We start from the raw sequence: 20,492 nt of genomic DNA, 5'->3' as shown, positions 1-20,492 counted from the left end.
ACCCTCTAAGCCCCACTTTAAACAGATTTCTTCCCTTTATTGGTCTTTTATATTCTGTTTCTAGGAATGTCTCACATGAAGAAAGAGTTCTGCTTTAGGGAAAAAAAGTAATCTTGGCTAAGCTGCTGACGAGGGTAACGTCCTAGCCCCTCTCAGCCACAGTTCAACTCAGCAAAACCTTACTGGGTTCAGTGCCTGCTGTTTGCAGAGCGTGTGCTGGGTTCCACGGGGGGATAAAGGAATAAGACTGTTCTCTGCCTCCACGCAGTTCGTAATATAATAGGTACCCGGACCCCATGCCAGGCAGTCTGACATGTGTGCTGTGCGGGGTAAGGGGACAGCACAGAGCGGGGGTCCTGGAGAAGCAGCTTTGAGCAGGGGCAGGATCACAACAGGCAGAGATGCGACGGCTAGAAGCCCAGGCAGTGGGGACAGTGTCCGGAGGACCATCCCTCCTCATCCACACTGACCAAGTGACACAAATGGTGTTCAGCCTCCAAGTTCAGTCTGGCTTGACTGGGTGAGGAGGGAAAGAAAAGGGAGGGTGGGGACCGTGTTCGCCGCGTGCCTTTCTGCTCAGGTTTTGGAGCAAGAGAGTGATATAACCAGAGCTGCGTTTTAGGAAAATGCATGTGCAACAGCACCACTGGCAAACTATCACACGAGGCCCAAAGGGATGGTGAGACTTTGGATTAAAACTTTCTCAAACAGAATTACTCTCAGAGTTCATTTTCAGCCTAGCTCCTTAGGGCAGGTTGGGCCCTGCTATGTTGTTATTGCTGTACGGGAGGAATCTTCCTAAAAGAAAAAAGCCACAGCACAGTCTGCTGCCATCTGAAAGCCTGCACTTCTAAAGGGTATAATACATAGTGACAGTTTTGATCTACGCCAGTGGGTGTGGGTCCCAGTACTTCACCATCCTCTGCCTGCATAATTTAAAATGACAGTTTCGTGTCAAAATGAAATGTGAGTGAAGTTCCTTGGATATTTATAAAATATCAAACAGAATCATGTCAGCAAAAGATGGGTCTTTTATTACTAAACCACACAAGGATTTTTGTATGTTTGGAGTTGCTGGCAACTCATCTACAAGCTGACCTTCAGCCACAGCATAGACGAGGTGGTCCGCGGACCAGAAGGTATTTTCACCCGCTGCAGTAAAAGGATGTCACAGGCTGCAACCAGATTGTCCTCAAAGACCGAGGCGCAGGTCAGTGATACAACTTTTTCTGTTTCGTACTTTTAATTATTAACGGTCCACGTTCCCCTGAGAAAGTGGAATTTGCCAGAGCAGATGGAGAAGGCTGTGGTCTGCTAACCTCAGGACAGCTTCCTGGTTTCCAGCCTCTGGCCGGACACCTCAGGCCACCAAGTTTGGACAGTTTTTACGTGCAGCTCCAGACAATCCTGTCCGTGCCTACGAAAGTGTGTGGACACGCATTTCCGTTAATTTACTAATGCTTCAGTTCTTTAACAACTGGTGCGGGGGGCGGGGGGGACTCGGTGCAGACGGCGAGCGCGGGGGTCAGAGGGGCCGCGGTAAGCGCTGCAACATCTGGCCGCCTGGGCCCAGGTGCGCCTCGTCCAGGTCCGGGAGCCCCGCCCCCTACGCCGTGCGCCCCGCCTGCCCCGCTCCCGGCGCCGAGCGATGACGTCACGGTCTGCGCCGCGTGCTGCAGAAACGGGAAGTGGGACCAAAACAAAGGAGCGGCGGCCGGGAGCGGTCTTTCTTTTCCTACCTCCTCCGGCTTCCACCTCGGCCCCGGCCGCCGACCCCCGGGAGCCGTCCGATCATGTCCAACATGGAGAAACACCTGTTCAACCTAAAGTTCGCGGCCAAAGAACTGGGCAGGAGTGCCAAAAAATGCGACAAGGAGGAAAAGGCCGAAAAGGCCAAGATTAAAAAGGCCATTCAGAAGGGCAACATGGAAGTTGCGAGGATTCACGCCGAGAACGCGATTCGCCAGAAGAACCAGGCGGTGAATTTCCTGAGGATGAGCGCGCGGGTGGACGCGGTGGCCGCCAGGGTCCAGACGGCCGTGACGATGGGCAAGGTGACCAAGTCGATGGCCGGTGTGGTTAAGTCGATGGACGCGACGTTGAAGACCATGAATCTCGAGAAGATCTCCGCCCTGATGGACAAGTTCGAGCACCAGTTCGAGACGCTGGACGTGCAGACGCAGCAGATGGAGGACACGATGAGCAGCACGACGACGCTGACCACTCCCCAGGGCCAGGTGGATATGCTGCTGCAGGAAATGGCAGACGAGGCCGGCCTCGACCTCAACATGGAGCTGCCGCAGGGCCAGACCGGCTCCGTGGGCACGAGCGTGGCCTCGGCCGAGCAGGACGAACTGTCCCAGAGGCTGGCCCGCCTGCGGGACCAAGTGTGACCGCGGAACCCGCTCTCAGGCGTCCCGGCCGCAGCCACCTTCGAAGACGGATACTCTACGCTAGAAACTCGGAACCGGCCGGAATGCTGAACTGCTCTTCCTCAAGATGCTTCTACCTTTGGGTTTTACAGTGCTCTCCAGATACACGAAGACGTCCCAGGCCTTCTCCACTCTTAAATGGATTTGAAAGTTCTGTATAGCTTGTTATCATGTGTATTTTTATAGCTGCCTTTTAACAGATCTGGTTAATTTGGCGTATATGAATCTTTCTTAAAAATTTGGTCAAAACTCTAGTTCCTGTGTATTCAGTATTCTGCCCGAATTACCAGAATTGAAGGTTTTCTTTTTAATTTTGTGTAATCGATAATATCTAGAGTTGACGGGAGGTGATTACTTAGGTTGATTACAGCGCTATCAACACCTCATTAAGAGATTTATTTCATGGGCAGTGCTATTCTGTGTATCCTTTGTTTATTGTAATCAGATCCAGACTAAAGGTGACTATTCATCTGTTCTCATAACTTACACTAAAATTACTTTACGATTTTCCTGCATAATGTTCAGTTACCGTTTACGTCCTATAAATTTTTCTTATGGTAGTTGTCTTTATAACTGGAAATGCCACGTAACTTCCATTTATCATAAGAGAAAAGTGTTCATTTATGGGTTTAAGATTTACAAGGTTTAACGTTAGTATGACAGTTTTTTCCAAGTGAACTTCTCTCTTATGTTTCTAGTTATTTTCCTATTTAATTAGACTTTTTTTAAAGTATGGCAATTAGCATGACAGTCACATTACTCTGACGTTGCCAAAGAACCGTTGATTGGTTTGAGAAAGCCCTGGGACTGTGTGTGTGTAGGTTTTGTTTTGATTTTAATCAAAAATAGAAATAAAATTAGAACTGCATTTTAGGTTCTAATCATTTGCATTTATTATCTTGTCTTAAAAGCAACAGCTCTTTTAAAACCTCGAAAATACAAGTTGGAGTGTTTGGCTTAGCCATGCAAATCCCTTACACATACATGCAGCCACATGGAAGTCTGGGAAGGACAGATGCAGGGTCAGACAGTAGGCTCGACCCTCTCAGGCCAGAGCCCAGATGTGCTGCCTTCCATCTTTCTGGAATGGTGGTGTGTAAAGTGAAAGTGAAAAAGCAGAGCCTGTAGCTACCACTTTCTCAGAGCCGCAAAACATGGAGAACAGCAACTTGCTTTTGCCTTGGCGAGCATATTAATCTAAGTTAAACACTTAAGGATATTTTAAATTCCCTCTTCCCTTCACTGGAGAGAATTCCAGTATTTCAGAAAATAATTAAACGGACTCTTCCAAGCCCTTTGAAAGATTGAGAACCAAGTATTCACTGTTACAACATGTCCTACTGTATGAATGTGTGTGTATTAAGGGGGAAAAAAAAATGAAGAGTTGTGTGCAGATGAGGACTGGCCCTCGTATATAAGTGTCATTATGTCTGACTGGATGTTGTTCCAAAGTCTTCTGTAAGGGACATCTGCCAGTCGTGTGCCCCAAATCCTCTTTCTAGAACTTGTCCCTTTTGGTGTCACCTTTCATCCACAAGGTTGCCCAGAGGCAGCTGTTGGTGAGCACAGCATGAGTCCTAACCCCTCTTTAGACTGAAAACATCATTACAACTTAAATAATAGCTTGGTGTTGATCCTTTGGTAAATTGAGGACCCTTTTATAGTGCAGATAATTCCCAACAAAACTAATATATTTTGTGAGATTAAACAATGCTTATATATGCTTGAACTTTCTTAAAATATGTTCATTTCAAACTATATGAATGTACATTTTTATGAAACATAAATATTTTCAAAAGCATACCAGGCCCATGAATTATTTCCTCAGTTTTGCAGTTGACGAAATGCTGGAATATGAACCACAGAAGTTTGTCAAATAAATCATTTTAAACTGCATGTTATTGCATACTTACTGTACATCCTGTTTACAAAGCTATTTAAGGGAAAAGAATTCAGAGGTTGATTTGGTTCAGAAAGCATAGTATTTTTCCAGACTCACCTTTAGCACCTGAATTTCTGTTTGCATGCATATTTCTAGAAGCCCAAGTTGTTATTTCTTTACTGTAATAGTTTCTTCGTGGCAACAAGGTTCTTCCTCATACTGAAACTTGCCTAGGCTCAAGAGAGAATTTCCAAAAGGATCCAGCTCAAACATACCGAGGAAATGGTTCATCTTCCATGCAACTACTAGTATAATTTTTGCTCTTATTTCTCCTTTGTATTTTTCTGCCTTCAAATTCACAGTTTCCAAATGGATTTAGAATAAACTTTTAAGTTTACTTTAGGAACTATTTAGTTTATTTCAGTTCAGATGATAACTGCACTATTGGAGACGTTTCTTACTACAGATGCTTCTTCCTGAAGGAGACTTAATGTGTGTGCGCCTTTCAGATGAGGGTGCCGTGTGCCCACCCTGCTGTCTTCGATTTGAAAGGGTGCCGCCTAAAGTAAGCACCCATCTGACAACCTTATTCACTGAACGTGATCTCAGGGTCAGCCAGACAACCTCACCTCATTGAGCAGAAGTGAGGCACCTCACGTTCTAGATTCCTCCTCTGCAACAGGCATGACACCCTCTTGGAAGCGTTTCCATAGCCAAAATCCAAAGCTCAGGACCTCAGGTGCTGTTGGCAAAAAGCTGTGAGCCTGTGGTCATTGAACAAACTGATGCGCAGGCCCCCATCTCTTTTTTTTCTTTTAATCAACTGGTTGGAATGAGACAGTGCCTGCCTGGTGTACCGGGGTTTGTTTTCCTACAACCAGATAGTAGGTTCCATGTGGGGCAGGACCAGTGCATCTCAGTCATGGTTCCTGGGCGTCAGGTGGTATACCCAGCTCAGTAGGTGTGAATGCAGATCTCCCTTGGGTGCTGTCACTCGTGACCACGCCCAGAGCTCCCCGGTGACAGCATCACAGTGGGTGCAGGGGCCCTCAGCAGAGCCCAGATGTACCCTCAGGACCACCCTGTCCTCTTCCTTCATCGTGTTTCTCCAAATTGAGGTATTTGCTCCTGCTCTTTAGGGTTTGTACATCCTCCATCCCTCCTGAACGGTGTCAGGACAAACAATTCAGCAGTGTTTGTTGAGAACAACTGAATACAGTAAAAGATTTGGACTGAGGTGTGTCAGATGCTGGCTGTCTGGGGCTTCTTTCTAGAAATAAAGACATGCTTCTGCCTTAAACGGTCTTCAGTGGAGTTAGGTAGATAAGGCACAAGCAAAAAGAGGAAAATACACAAGTGTACACAGGTGTGATAGAGTCATCAAGATGAGTAATGTCAGTGCTCTTTGCGCACCGTTTTATACCTCAGCTTATACAAGGGGGGAAATCACGATGTAAGGTGTGCTCCGAGCTAATCAAATCATGAAACAAACTACACGGAGGATGGGATTATAGTGTCCTAAAACTGGTTTCTTTTTTCTTTTCTTCCTTTTTTTTTTTTGAAGTAGCACTGGCTTATGACACATAAGTTTCATGTTTACAACATTCTACTTCTGTACACACTACAGCAAGCTTGCCACCAAAAATTTCGTTTCCAGCCATCACCTCACAGTCGATCCCCTTCACCCGTTTCCCCCTCCCCCTGCCTCTCCCCCTCTGGTAACCACTACTCAGTTCTCTGTATCTATGTGTTTGTTTTTATTTGGTTTGGCTTGTTCATTTATTTGGGGGTTTTGTTTGTTTTTTTATAGTCCACGCATGAATGAAATCATACTGTATTTTCTTTCACCATCTGCCTTACTTCACTTAGCATAATACCCTCAAGGTCCATCTGTGTTGTCACAAATGGCAAGATTTCCTTCTTTGTGTGGTTGAGTAATATTCCTTTGTGTGTGTGTGTGTGTGTGTGTGTATATAATCTTCTTTATCCATTCATCTGTCGATGGACACTTAAGGTGGTTTCCATATCTCAGCTATTGTAAGTAATACTGCTATGAACGTTAGGGTGCAGATATTTTCTGGAATTAGTGTTTTTATTTTCTTTGGATAAATACCCAGGAGTGGAATTGCCGGTCCATAAGTAGTTGTTCTGTTTTTAATTTTTTGAGGAGTATCCATACTGTTTTCCACAGTGGCTGCACCAATTTACATTCCCATCAACAGTGTACAAGGGCTCCCTTTTCTCCACATCCTCATCAACACTTGTTATTTCTTGCCTTTGATAACAGCCATCCTAACAGGTGTGAGGTGGTATCTCATTGTGGTTTTTGTTTGCATTTCTCTGATGGTTAGCAGTGGTGAGCATCTTTTCATGTGCCTGTTGGCCACCTGTACGTCTTCTTTGGAAAAATGTCTCTTTGGCACTTCTGCCCATTTTTAAATCATGTTGTTTGTTTTTTTGTTATTGAGTCATGTGAGTTCTTTATATAGTGTGGATATTAACCCCTTATCAGATATATGATTTACAATTACCTTCTCCCATTTGGCATGTTGTCTTCTTGTTTTGTTGCTGGTTTCCTTTGCTGTGCAGAATCTTTTTAGCTTGATGCAGTCCCACTTGTTTATTTTTGCTTTTGTTTCCCTTGCCCGAGGAGACATATCTAGAAAGATACTGCTAGGACGAATGTCAAGGAGCATACTGCCTACGTTTTCTTCTAGGAATTCTGTGGTTTCAGGTCTTGCGTTCAAGTCTTTAATCCATTTTGAGTTTGATTTTTATGTAGGGTGTGAGGTAATGGTCCAGTGTGATTATTTTCCATGTAGCTGTCCAGCTTCCCCAACACCAGTTATGGAAGAGGCCATCCTTTCTCCACCGTATGTTCTTTGCTCCTTTGTCATACATCAGTTGTCCGTATGTGTGTGGGTTTGTTTCTGGGCTCTCAATTCTGTTCCGTGGAATTGGCTTCTTAGAAGAGGTTGGGTTCAATCTGAGGCTTCAAAGAAAAAAAAGTGGGGATTACACAAAGGTCTGAAAAGCGAAAACTACGTGGGGATTTGACTGGAGTGGAGGGTTTGACATCAAGAAGAACAAGGAAGAGATGGGACGCATTGCAAAGGGCTCGGAGGCCAGATTCAGGGTTGACTGAGGGCGGGAACAGGATGTGAGTCATCAGGTGTGCCATCCAGGTGACGGGAGAGGACAGGCCAGGGCAGGGGAGGAAAAGGCATGATGCTTCTGAGACATCCAAGGGCACGTGGGTCACTCATCCACCCTGGCTCTGGCTCAGCCGCAATCCCGATGCCCAGGCTCTGGTCCGAGGACCACCTCTGACGTGGCCTGGATCTCAGCCCTGCTGCACATTAGATCAGGCTGATGCTCTGTCACTACTGCTAACGTTTTCCTCCAGTATTTTTTACATCAAATTTTTTACATCATCATGAAGTGAATTTCAGTAAGACACTGAGAAAAGGGTTTTTACTTGTGTCGATTTTAAAAATGCACGTGAGAGTTGTGAGTTGTTTTATTTGGGGCAAAATGAGGACTACAGCCCGGGAGACAGCATCCCAGATAGCTCTGAGAAACTGCTCCAAAGAGGCAGCGGGGGAAGGTCAGTATATATGTGATTTTGGTGAAGGGGGAGTACATGCAACTGAGCACATACTATTTTGCAGAAGGTTTCTGCTAGTCACGAGGAGCAGTCGTCACCATGAAGGATTTTAGTGCTTTTCTAGATACGAACAGATAGAAGAATTGGGCTCATAAAATCAGCTTCTGAAAACATCCAACTCTCTGAAGACCTGTTCTGCCAGTTTTTCCTGGAGCACAGAGTGCCTTGTTTTTGCTGTCCACCTGAACTCCTTTCAGGGGATGTTGACAGTCAGCAGCTGCAGCAGCACAAGAGTTAATCCTTGTAGAGGTAGATGGCAAGGGCCAATGGAAAATGCCAGTTTGTAGTTGACACTTGGCTTGACACAGCTCCGACTTGCTGCATTTTTCATAAATCATTTTAAGTACATTTTAATTAAACGTCGTTGGTGCCTTTCCTGAGATCCAGTTGTTCAAAGGCACTTAACAGGATAGCTTCATCTTTTCACCATCCCCCCCTCAACCCCCGCCCCCGGCCCACAAGAACCCAAGTTACTGGGGTGGCAGACAGATGAGAAATGAAGAGTGAATTGCTGTTTCGTGCCCATGTCGAGCAGAAGGGGATCCCAGTGGCCAAAATAAAAACACTTCTGTAAACACAAATATCCTCAGCTGTAGCAGGAAACAATGAAGAGAAATCAAAGTAAATTGCCTTTTAACTGCTTTTCTTAAAGTGACCATAAGGGTGGGGGTGGGGTGACATTTCTTTTTAATATTTATTTATTTACTTACTTATTTGGCTGCACCGGGTCTTACTTGCGGCATGTGGGCTCTAGTTCCCCAACCAGGGATCGAACCCAGGCCCCTGCATTGGGAGCACGGAGTCTTAACCACTGGACCACCGGCGAAGTCCGGGGGGTGACTTTCTATAATTGTATTTTGTTATTGTCCTGCGACTCTTTATCTAGTGGGAGTGAATGGTCTACAAGTGGAATTCTTAGATCTTGTTAATTTTATGGCATAACAGGCAGTGGTATATTTAGGGACAAAACCTTTTAAATTTTAGTCATACAAAATTCTGTGCATGATTTGGAAGATCCTTTTACAACTCCTTTCTCTATATATTATCTTAAGAGCCCCAGTTTGAAGAAGTCCTACTACAACGTGTGGGAAATACACCAACTGAACCAAAGATTAAGTCAAAAGTCTGGCAGAAATCAACTGCTAGCCTTTACTCCTTAGAGAGGCTCTCAAATGTCCAGGGAAACATTCACATCCAGGGAATTTTCACATTTTACTTCCATTGCACAAACTTGAAATCCATGAATTCAGAGGACTATTCACCATCAGTAACAATTCAGAAGATGCTCTGGGAAATGTTCACTGATGCCGGTCAGGTCTCAGGTGGTTAAGTACCAGAGCTGGAAGGAACCCTGGACACTCACCCCGGGCTCAGGGGTGGGGACAGATGGTATATCTTTCCTTAGTCGCGGTCAGGAAGTGGTCAGGAAGGTACTCCCACGTGTCCTTGGGAAGGCGGTCTCTGATCTTTCAACAACTTCTGATGTCTTTTTTGTTAACCACACGTCATTGTTTCTACTTAACCCGTTATTACCATCTGAATAGATTCACCCACCCCCTCCACCCTGTCTGCATCGTGTTTGAAATCGGGCGCCTCCTACCCTCTAACCAGGGCTGAAGGCTTCATATTTGGTTTGATTTTCAGTTCCTTCCAGCCCTTTCGATCAGAGATGATCTGTATCTGTATCACCTTCTCATATTAGATGTCCCTGCCGAGAGGACAGACCACTTCTGCTTCAAATTATTACATCCATACACAGGGAAGGGGGGTGGCTCATCTCCCCACCGAAGCCCCCAGGTTTCTGGGCTATAGTCTAGAGTCCCTCCCCACCTCGGCAGACACCCCTCCCCCTTCATCACAGACTCAAGTCTTCTTGCCCCTTTCCCGTCCTGCTAGACGGTCGGGGTGGACTTTGAGGTGCCCTCCACTCCACCAAATGCAAGGCTGGCAAGGACTGGGCCAGAGTGCACTGTGGTTTTCAAACCAGACTCAGCTCTCAGGGGTCCCCTCCTGTGGCTCCTCTGGGGTCTTCTGCACTCCCACCTCCTCCTGTGAGCAGCTCAAGGGCCTGCAGTGCTGGCTGGGGAGGGGGACTGTGTGGAGGTGTGGAGGTGCTCCCCCCTCTGTGCAGAAGCTCACGGGCACACAGGCTGGGAGAAAGGCCCACCATGACTTTACTCCAGATCCGGAACAGTGGACCCCGAGCTGTCCAGGCAGGGACTCCGGCCGAGTCTCCCTGATCCAGGTCACATCCACTCTCCCCAGGGCCGGAGCCCCACCTCAGCCACAGGGACCCCCGACCAGGAGAGCTCCGCCGGGGCACTCAGAGCCCCGCCCGCTCATCACACACTCTGCTGCCCCCACCCCTCGAGAAGTGGTCCTTTGCTCACTGGTTAACCAGCGCTGTGTCTTCCTGTGTCGGTTGCAGGCTGGGCCTCACAGCCCCCTGCTCACTTCATCCCACAAATATGCAGGGGCTGGGCTGCCCCACAGGCGCTGGGGAAACCCGGCCAACAAGCCAGATCTGCCCTGTGGGTCCCACGTTTGGAGGGAGAGACAGACGATAAAACAGAAAGACAAATACATGTCAAACCTGTCAAGGGAGGGCAGAGGCCTGGGCCCCCGCTCCCCCACCGTGACAGATCAGGACCCTCAGGACTCTGACCTGCTGGGGAGACATGTGTCCAGGAAGAACGCGGGAAGCTGCTGGCCCGTGGCTGCCCCGTCCCCCTGGGCTCGTGCAGGCCCTGCACACCTGCCCCCCAGCCCAGAGGCGTCCCCAGAGCGGTCCCAAGCACGTCTGGCTTTCTTTTCAGCTTCCTGGAGAGAATTGACAGCGTCAGCCTGGTGGACTACACGCCCACAGACCAGGTAGGTGGGGCTGGGCCGCGACCACCGCCCGAACCGGAGGACACTGTACCCTCGGGGCCCAGCCATGCCCCTCCGGGAGGCTCCCTGCGCACCCCCCCCCCCACCGAGGTCTGAGCTCCTGGTCGTCCCCTGGAGTCCATCCCTCTACGAGGCCGACCCTGGGAGCTCAGTTACCCTGGCCTTGAGCCTGCCCCTCGAGTCTGTCCTCACACTTCTCATCGGGCTCACAGGGGCCACCGCCCTCCACTTCCAGAGTCACTGCGGTGGCCAGTTTACATCCTAATAGATCCGGTGACCAGGAAAGAAACCCTGACACCTGACAGGCCAGCAGAGGTGTCAGCCTTGTGAAACTGTACGGCTTTCTCATCATCTTTTACCTTAGAGACTAGAACTGTGAGAGGAGAGAGAGTGAGTCTGATCCGGAGCGGCAGCTGGCGGGACGGGCGCCTCTCCCCAGACACTGGCGGGCTGTTGGGGACATGGTGTCAGTCGGGAACACTCAGGAGTGATTACAAGAAGCTTCTAAAGGAAATAAAAGCAGAGCCATCAAGTCTCCAAGACCAAACCAGTACATTAACTGTGACTTTCTCCGGGGAGCGAGACCAAGAGCATTTGTCTCTTGGTCTCTTAAGTCCTGTTTCTTTTCCGATGGAGAGAATTGCTGTTTGGGACACTCGCAGCCTGTGGCTGCCCCGGGCTGTCCTCCTGAGGACAGGGGTCACTTGTTTGCTTCTCTCTTCTCTGCCCCCAGGACCTCCTCAGGTGCAGAGTTCTGACGTCAGGGATTTTCGAGACACGATTCCAAGTGGACAAGGTCAACTTCCAGTAAGCGTGTGGGCAGGACCCTCCCGCGGGCCCCCCAGGCCTGGGGTCGGGGAAGTGGCCTGGATACCGGGCGATCCCGGGCCTGCAGTGCTGCAAACCCGTGTGCGCGCCCGCAAGCCCAGGTGTCAGTGCAGGGAAGGGAGGCACTCGAGCCCGGTGGCCTCAGTCAGGTGCAGAGGAGGAGGACGCAGGCAAGGGGCTGCCCAGGGGGAAAGAGAGCCAAGCAGCCACTGATCACAGGGCTAAGGGCCGGGATCAGAGAAATACCGGGGTGTGGACACCCATCTGGGCCAGACTGGGGAGGCCCCGCTGGGCCCGTCTGCAAGGTCACCTGGGGAGCAGAGCCACGGGCCAGGGGGAGGGAGAGAGCAAAGGGCAGATGTCCTCCCGCCCCCGGCTAACGGCACCCCCCAACCCATGTTCTCCCCCAGCATGTTTGACGTCGGAGGCCAGAGGGACGAGAGAAGAAAATGGATCCAGTGCTTCAATGGTGATTTCTCCCTCTCTCAATAAAATGGGGACAAACCCACACTCCCTCCTGCTGCTGTGTTTCAGTAGCTTTCAATCCACTCACCTATCAAGTGTCTTAGTCCCATGAATACGGAAGTTAAGCATCCTGGGGTCACAATGTCTCTGCTAGTTTGGGGGCCCCGGGTCAATTCTGCGATCACAAGGGAGCTCTCCCCGGACATGGGTGGCTGTAACTGCTCTAAATAACCAAGGTGCCTCCCCCACTCCTCCCACCCAGACGTCACCGCCATCATCTACGTGGCCGCCTGCAGCAGCTACAACATGGTGATCCGGGAAGATAACAATACCAACCGCCTGCGCGAGTCCCTGGACCTTTTCGAGAGCATCTGGAACAACAGGTGACAAGACAGTAAACTCAGTCTCCCGCTGCGTTTAAAAATGCCTCTGGGCTTGCTTTCATCTTTGTTCTCTGATGGAGTCCTTCCTTGTGATAAATCTTCTAAAACCATAAGAAGCTTCTTTCAGTCCATTTAATGTAGAGACTTACTTAAGATGGGGGTGTGAAGCTGATGGGACTTTGTCACAAAAATCCAGAACTCTGATTTGGAAGCCTAAGGTTATATACGGTTCAAAATTGGTTTCGTTTGGTTTTTAAAATGCAAAAAGCGCCCATTTAAAACATCCGCTCATGACTCGATGACCCCTGAGCCCCTCCCTCGACTTGTCAGCGAAGTGACAGGTCCCCACCCAGACCCTCAACACCCAGCTCCTCGCCCAAGAGCCGCAGATGCCCTGCGTGACCATCTATTCTGTTTCTGTTGTTGTGAGAGCTTTAACTTCTCCCGCTTTTCTGACCCTTTACTAGTAAATTACACCACACAAATCCGAGCGTTATTTATTCCTGACGTGAACCTTGGCTTTGGCGCCAGTACAGCCCTGTGGAGCTGAATCCTCCTCCTGAGAGTTTATCCTCATGAGGGAGTCTTGTGTGCAGATGGAGTGGGGGCTGAGGTTCCGGGGCACCAAATAATCCCAAGCCCAGCGCCTCGTCCGGAGGGCAGCACGTTGTCCTCTCCATGGATAATGCCTGCGACAGAGGTGCCTGCTCAGGCAGTGCACCCACACCTGTGTGTGTTTCCTGCTCCTTTCCAGGTGGTTACGGACCATTTCCATCATCTTGTTCTTGAACAAACAGGATATGCTGGCAGAAAAAGTGTTGGCAGGGAAATCAAAGATTGAAGACTATTTCCCAGAGTACGCAAATTATACTGTTCCTGAAGACGGTAAGATTCCAGAATAAGTATCTTGTGATTAAGGGAAAGAATTGTCTTTCCATAGCCCTGTAACTGTAATTCCTACGGTTCTGATGAATCTAGGAAACTCAGTTAATTTAGATCAATCTTCTTGACTCCTGCCCCACCCTTAGCTTTTAGAGTATTAAAATGTCCTTAGGGTCCCATTTGTAAAATTTGCAGAGTTCAGCTTGGTCCACGCTGAGCAGGAGGAGGAAGGGCAGCTTGACGTGAATGCGGGGTTTGCAGGGAAGCTCTGCCTCCCGGGGCCCCGTGTCGGTCGGTCCGCCTGGACCTGCCTGCTGACCCCGCACAGTGACTGACCGGGAAGTCGCTGTCTGAGTCACTCCGGCCAGGCCCGCAGGGACGGGGCAGCAGTGACCTCTGTCCCGAGCTGCCCGCTGCCGACCACCGTGTTGAGGCCTCTGTCCCCAGCGATGACTTTGGCCACAGCATGGTGACTTCATCGGGTGACCAGCCGTCCCGGGAGGCTGTGAGACTCCTGGGACGTGGGAATTTCAGTGCTGAAGCCGGGAAGGTCCCGTCTGGGAAACCTGGAGGAGTCGGGACCCATTTCCAGTGGCTGCTCTTGGGTTTTGAGTTTCCTGGGCCACCAGAGTCTCCAAGGAGGGATTTGCTTATGGCAAAATAACCCCACTCCTCAAGGTTTAATCCCAAACTGGATAAAGCAGGATGAAGGGGGCTCTCCCAGAAACTTCAGTTAGAAGTTAAGAAACCTATCGCGGTCTTTGCACCAACCTCAGCCAGCCTGGCGGGGTGCTTCCTGGGCCCGGGTAGTAGCCGCCGTCTGGGAGCACCCCAGCCCCCATGCCACCCACCCCGCAGCAGCCGGGCCTGCTCTGACCTTTCCTGGGAACCAGCCCCTCGCTCCCCTTACCCTGTCTGGTCAGCATTTTTCCTGGGAAGTCTCAGGATGAGCTGGCAGCCCTCCCTGCAGGACGGTTCACCAGGTGCAGGCGACTGGGGGCCGGCTCACCAGTCAGTGAGACGCTTCATCTGACTTGAGTAGAAGCTGTTCACCCGGCACCAAACATAAACCACTGTTGAAGTCAAAGTGACCTGGGAGGAGGAGAGAGACGAAGGTCACGTTTCAGTCTTTGGCTGCATGGCCCGTGTGCTTCCGTGCTGTGTGCACAGCCTCCATCCAGCTGTATCTGTGTGTCATGTCATTTAAATAAAATTCCCTTTGATTTTCTACAGCGACACCAGATGCGGGAGAAGATCCCAAAGTCACAAGAGCTAAGTTCTTCATCCGGGATCTGTTCTTGGTGAGCATTTTCCTTGCCCTTTGCTGTCCTGCCACCTTAGGGTGACCCCGCTCTTTGCACTTAGTCTCTCACGAGTTTATTTAATCTCCCCCAAACAATGAGGGATGGGAAGGTGTCGTTCCCTCATCTCATAGCTGAGCACACGGAGGCTCAGAGAGGTCGGACTTCCGACCTCAGGTCACACAACTTCCCAGCAGGAACGGGCAGGGTACAGGCCCCGGGGCAGCACTGAGATGACCGACCCCGCTTGCATGTTGCCTTTCAGTGGGATGCGGGGTGTGGCCTCTCCTCAGCTCAAGGGTCACATGGAAACGGACCTGCTCAGGTTCAGACGTTCCCTTTTTCAAAAAACTCTGTATTTTGAGATGATTTCAAACTTACATAAAAAGTGAGAAATGGGGGGCTCAGTCCTGACACAGACGCCCCCACCCCCCGCCCTCGGTCCCCCGGAGCTGACGGGCTGCATCTCCGCAGCGCATCAGCACGGCCACGGGCGACGGCAAGCACTACTGCTACCCGCACTTCACGTGTGCCGTAGACACAGAGAACATCCGCCGCGTCTTCAACGACTGCAGGGACATCATCCAGCGGATGCACCTCAAGCAGTACGAGCTCCTGTGAGCCCCCCAGCCCCGCCCCGCGCCCCAGGGCCACCCGGCACAGAGCAGCGAGTCCCCGTCCATTGTGCGGGCTCTCGTGACCTCCGGGCCCCCGGCCACCTCTGCCCCCACCACCCCGCCCCGGTCTGTGTGGGGGTGAGGGGGCCCCGACTCGTGGAGAACGTGGCAGATGGGAAGACGCACTGGCCCAAGCGTGATGGGGCGTCGCCCTTCTGACCCCATGGGCCCACGACTCAGAGGAGCCCCCAAGCCGCAGTGGGGACAGAACCCCCTTCAGTCCTGTCTCCAGGGGCGGCTGGCCTCAGCCTCTGTGTCAGAGCCCCTCTGACCATCCACACATCAGCAGAAACCCCCCCCTCGCTCTGGCCACACGTGTCCCATCCACGATGGTCCCCAGACTCACGCTGCTCAGGCAACGGCCTCCTTTCATAGGTTCTTTTTGTTGTTTTACTGCTGGTTTATTACACTGTACAGACCACGAAATGTAATATTATTTTGTATAACTACTCAAGGAAAATCCCTGTAGATCTCCGTGCCTTGACTATGGCTGTCCCTGTAAAAGAAACGTGTTTCTGTTGTGCTGAACAGCTGTCATCATACTGCCGCTCGCTCTGAGAAAGGGAGTGAATGGTGTATAGAGAGTTTAGGGTATTTTATCAGGTTGGTACTTTTTAACAATACTCCTTGATAAATATATATATATATATATATAAATTTATATAAATATAAATGATACACGTTAATCATCCACATTTCACAAAATGCCACACCCACATCACAAGCTTCTTTCGGGGAACCAAGGATGTTTTTTTCTCTCCAGAAAACATGTTTCTCAATTATCTGGCAATTTAAAGACTTTTCCAAGGTCACCCATTCCCTTAGTCAAAGTTTTTGAACCACTTACTTGACCACAGGTCTCATCGTAAACAAAGAGTGAGAAAAAGACAAGGGTTCCAGGCTTGTTCCAGGCTTGGAGAATCAAAGGATAGAATGTGATTTGCCTTTTGAAGAAGGAACATTACAAAGCCTTTATTTGAAATACACAGTCAAAATACATGGCTGTTTCTCAACCTTGAAAGACTTGCAAATGCAGCCTCATGAGTTACATCCAGCTCAAGACCTAGAAAGCCATTCTCGTCTATCCACGGCCTTGAGGGCGGTTTTCTCAGGTCAAAGACAATCTTTTAAATTGTCCAAGCTTATATTTCAACAACACAAATGCAGAGATGGGGCAGCCTAGCCTGCGTTACTGCATTAACTTCCATTTCGTCTTTTAGTCTTTAATATTTTTAAGTTTACTCTATAAAGCAGCATCTTATAATCCTTTGTAAACTCATCCACATTTAAATACTGCTCTTCCATGAAATAAAGGATGACAACTTTACAGACAATGCACCATCCCATTTTTTTATTTCATTATCATCGAATTCCTGTTCCTGTCATCCTTGATTATTTCATAAAACTCTCAGTTGAACTGAGACATATAAAGTGGAAATGATTTTCAGTTTCCATTGCATTTTCAAAGTAAAACATGAAAATCTGAAGAGCTACAGCCCCACACATACACCCAAAAAAATGAAATTGTATATTTTTACATGCATTATTATTCAACAATTCCACTGTAACTAAACTTCCTATTTAAAAGTCTGATTGAAGAGCCAGACTCTTAGGGAAAAAAACACAAAAAGAATACATTTTATCCGGTTTAAAATTACCACGGCATATTTATTTTTAAATACAAAAAGCCTCTTCCTGGTCCATTTTTCAAGTTTCTTTTGATCACTGACAGGCATTCAATTCAAATTTAACAACTTGGTCTGCTGGAGAGAAAATTACACTCATCTAAAAATCTGATTCCAGGGACTTCCCTGGCGGTACAGTGGTCAAGACTGTGCTTCCACTGCAGGGGGCACAGGTTTGATCCCTGGTCAGGGAACTAAGATCCTGCATGCCGCGTGGTGCAGCCAAAAAAAATTAATTAATTAATAAAAATCTGATTCCATTAATTTAGCACAGAAATACAAAAGCCTTGAGAACAATGTATTCCTGCTTGTAGCATCTGTATTTTATTTTAAGTATACAGCTTTACAAAATATAAGAACTTGAAAACTACTCATAGGAGGACAGAAGCAAACCCAGCATTTGTGAACAGCTAACCCTCCGTCTTGGGGAAGGAAGGCTGTCTAGTGCATGCAAGTGATGACATTCATAGCTTTTACACACTGTACAGACACAATCTTTGATTACACATATATCTGATAAAACGAGAAGACAGACCAGCTGTAGAGACAAGTCCCATTTTCACAGCGTGAGAACAGCACAATCAACTATTGATTCTGCAGTACTCTGCACCAGCAACCCAGATCCTACGAGCTGTGCCCATGGCCCACTTTGGTCTCGCCCTCCGTAAGCACTGCCCGAAGTTCAGTTTCGTTGGCTTCGGGACTTACTACTAAGTGCAGAACATCTCCTGCTACTCACGTGGTCTTAAATTTTCTGAGCATGTTCCAACCGAAATGAAAAGGTGAGGCTACAAGCCCAGCGTGGACTAACGTGAGGAGCACAAGGCCCCCGGCCGCCGTGCAGTACGTGGTCAGAACCATGTCCTCGCAGGGCAGGTAGCACTTGGCAAGGGCGTACTCTGTGGCCGTGACGCTGCCCTGGAGAGTAAGCGAGACCGTTAGCTGCCGTGACAGCGCCAACCCACAGACCCAACCGAGGAAAGGCAGCCGCTGGGCGTGAGGCACCTGAGACCGAGGGCACAGCCTTTAGCCACCCCCCGCCCCCAAGCACTGGGTCCCAGTGTGCCGAGTGCACACGACCTGGAGCTGACCTCCACTGAATCCAGCCCCTGGCACGGGGGGTTCCTCTAAAACCCGGGGGGGCACATGGCAGAGGGGTTCAGAGAGGCCTGGAGACTTAGCATCAGTGGTCATCCAGGAACAAGCAGGACACGGCTGTTGTTCACGCCACTTGATGCTGAAATAAGCAACTGTTACCAGAAATACGTGTGCTGGAGGCATCTCAGTGGGCTTTTGTTTTCTTTTTTTTTTTGGTAGATGTTTTTGCTATGTGGAATGACAGTGGGGAACTTTGTTTTACTTTGAATTTGAAAACAGGAGGTTTTCCCCATCTTGTTATGAAGTAAAAGCCCCTGACATGAAAGCACTGTGACCTGGATGCTGGACTCATGGGTCAAAGAGAGGAGCTGAAGCTTCAGGTCATCACTAATTAACATCTTTAATAAATGTGCAAGAGCTGTAGCATTTTTCTGTCAGAACAAATGGGCGTGTTTGGAAAATAACACAAGATGACCCTGCTTCCTTAGAAAACGGAATAGGCAGAGCTGGTACCCAAGGGCACTGCAGGGACGCAGGATGAGACGCCTCGAGGTGTCCCTGCGCAGCCGCAACTGTCCCCTGAGAGGTGTTCCTGCTGGTACGCCAGGGGGGTGGTGTTTACAGCTTCTGTGTATTTTCACAGATTGCAGCAATTCAGTAGTTGATCACTGTGTTGATTTAAATACGTATGAAAGCTTTGAGACGAAAATAAAGGTTCACGTACCATGATGAAACTGGGGTTGTTTCTGTTCCTCCAACTGAAAGATGGCACGCTGACCTCCAGGACGCCGGCCCCGTGCAGGACCTCGCAGGCGCTGTGCGTGTGGCCACTGAGGACCAGGCGCGGCCGGAGCCACCACAGCAGCTGCAGTGACAGCAGAGGTGGGGAGAGTGCAGCCGGGGCCCAGGGCCACCACCACAGACACCACCCCGCGGCCACTGCCCCGTGGCTACCATGAAGCCCCCGCAGGTGGGCGGGCCCACTTCCCTCGGCCCTGAAAACCCTTTGGGCTGTTTAGACTCCACCAAAAGTTGAGCTCAGGCTCTTAGGGAGAATCTATTCTTCTCATCCCAGATTTCATATTTTCAATTATATTTTCTCTTTATAAATATTTTTATAAATCTACTTCATAAATGTACTTGCTCTGCATATTACATACACCATATAGTATATCAATATTCGTGTGAATATATACATACAGATACACACACTTAAGAAAGCACATTCTAATTAAGTCCCTAAAAACTTAACTCTAAGTGTCATTCACCTTCCCAAATACGTGGTGATAGGAAAACAGAATAAAGAATAGCTGAGAACGTTATTAACTAGATCTTAGGGAACAGAAGTGGGTTTCCTGGGGAGGGGGCGGGGGGGCGGGAGGATGAAACAGCTGTGCAGGCACTGCCTGTCCCACCCCGCGTCCCTGTGTCCCCAACGTCCCTGCGTCCCAGAGGCAGCAAACCTTCCTCGAGGCCTCCTGGGAGAGCGCATCATAGCGCTCCTTGAAGGGGGTGTACTTCTCGTCGGGGGGTGCCGCGTCCTCCCCGGAGCAGTTGGCGTCATTTCTCCGGTAAAGCGGGAAGTGCTGTTCAGGGTCAGAGAGGAGTCAGGGGATCATAAGACCCTGGACGCTTCCTCCAAACACGGGCGGGGACCCCCTCACCTGCAGGAGGATGGGGGCCGAGGCCGGCAGCCGCTGCCTGTCTCCACACTCTTGGGGGCGATGCTCCTGCTGGTCAGAGGTCAGGCCCTTAACTCACACCCCTGCCTTCACTGGACGGTGGACAGTGGGGAGGGAAGGCAGGGAGGCCATGCCCTGGGGGTGGGAGGGTGTGGGGTCCTACCTCCCGGGAGCAGTTCAGCCGGTGAGAGATTTCCAGGAGCTCAGCCTCTGCTCCAGAGCAGATATCACAGCTGTCCCCTTCCAGTGCGATGCTGTTAACCATCACGAAACTGAGGCAAGGGCAGGAGATCAGCCATGGGCCACCTGTGCTGTCCACTGGCGACTGTGTCCCTGGGACACAGAAGCTACACACCCACAGGGAAGAAACCCCAGCACAGCTGTAAGTCTCAGCCTGGCTGTGCTGTGTCTGCAGGTGCAGACGATGCTAAGAGGACAAAACAGCATCTCTGGGCAAGTCCAAGACGCGGTAAAGGCTTTTCCACCCTGAACGTGTGAAAGGTCCCAGGTGACCGCCACGCTGAGCGTCTGACCTTGTATGCCTGGATCTCGGCTGTAAAATGGGGAGACGAAGACCCACCCACACACCCTGGCTCCCTTTGGAGATGACGTGAAATAAGA

General features: G+C 49.6%; 3 protein-coding genes across 32 annotated transcripts in view; 2 read left to right on the top strand and 1 right to left on the bottom strand.

Annotated features, from left to right (window-relative positions):
• The window catches only part of GNAL (G protein subunit alpha L), a 71,654-nt gene extending 56,093 nt beyond the window's left edge, over positions 1–15,561 (top strand). Inside the window, exons 6-12 of the mRNA XM_027088692.1 lie at positions 10,798–10,852; positions 11,604–11,677; positions 12,109–12,167; positions 12,426–12,546; positions 13,301–13,431; positions 14,662–14,729; positions 15,204–15,561. Of these exons, the coding sequence (XP_026944493.1) occupies positions 10,798–10,852; positions 11,604–11,677; positions 12,109–12,167; positions 12,426–12,546; positions 13,301–13,431; positions 14,662–14,729; positions 15,204–15,350 (655 nt within the window). The 3' untranslated portion in view covers positions 15,351–15,561. The remainder of the gene's footprint in view (positions 1–10,797; positions 10,853–11,603; positions 11,678–12,108; positions 12,168–12,425; positions 12,547–13,300; positions 13,432–14,661; positions 14,730–15,203) is intronic.
• CHMP1B (charged multivesicular body protein 1B) lies at positions 1,706–4,328 on the top strand. Its single transcript, XM_027088691.1, has one exon. It carries the CDS (start codon positions 1,794–1,796, stop codon positions 2,391–2,393), a length of 600 nt encoding a protein of 199 aa, XP_026944492.1. The 5' UTR covers positions 1,706–1,793; the 3' UTR covers positions 2,394–4,328.
• The window catches only part of MPPE1 (metallophosphoesterase 1), a 28,232-nt gene continuing 14,485 nt past the window's right edge, over positions 6,746–20,492 (bottom strand). For 16 of the 30 annotated variants that reach the window (XM_027088663.1, XM_027088669.1, XM_027088662.1 and 13 more), the window contains 9 exons: positions 20,035–20,218; positions 19,854–19,922; positions 19,653–19,775; positions 18,914–19,054; positions 17,831–18,009; positions 16,254–16,319; positions 15,753–15,902; positions 14,339–14,520; positions 13,032–13,994 (listed from right to left, as the gene is read on the bottom strand). In XM_027088663.1, the coding sequence (XP_026944464.1) occupies positions 15,857–15,902; positions 16,254–16,319; positions 17,831–18,009; positions 18,914–19,054; positions 19,653–19,775; positions 19,854–19,922; positions 20,035–20,218 (808 nt within the window). In that variant the 3' untranslated portion in view covers positions 13,032–13,994; positions 14,339–14,520; positions 15,753–15,856. Of the gene's footprint in view, positions 7,307–9,364; positions 11,375–13,031; positions 13,995–14,338; positions 15,299–15,752; positions 15,903–16,253; positions 16,320–17,830; positions 18,010–18,411; positions 18,817–18,913; positions 19,055–19,652; positions 19,776–19,853; positions 19,923–20,034; positions 20,219–20,492 lie in introns of those variants that run through there. The other 14 variants (XM_027088676.1, XM_027088680.1, XM_027088666.1 and 11 more) reach the window with 14 other exon arrangements.

This window comes from Aethalodelphis obliquidens, unplaced genomic scaffold (assembly GCF_003676395.1).
Source record: "Aethalodelphis obliquidens isolate GAN/ISIS:26980383/991018 unplaced genomic scaffold, ASM367639v1 scaffold63, whole genome shotgun sequence".
Taxonomy (NCBI): domain Eukaryota; kingdom Metazoa; phylum Chordata; class Mammalia; order Artiodactyla; family Delphinidae; genus Aethalodelphis; species Aethalodelphis obliquidens.
This window is presented reverse-complemented; position numbering and strand designations above follow the sequence as displayed.

What these genes read in the sequence shown, in the direction of transcription:
- CHMP1B (XM_027088691.1), top strand. Translation starts at nt 1,794, where the DNA reads ATGTCCAACATGGAGAAACACCTGTTCAACCTAAAGTTCGCGGCCAAA.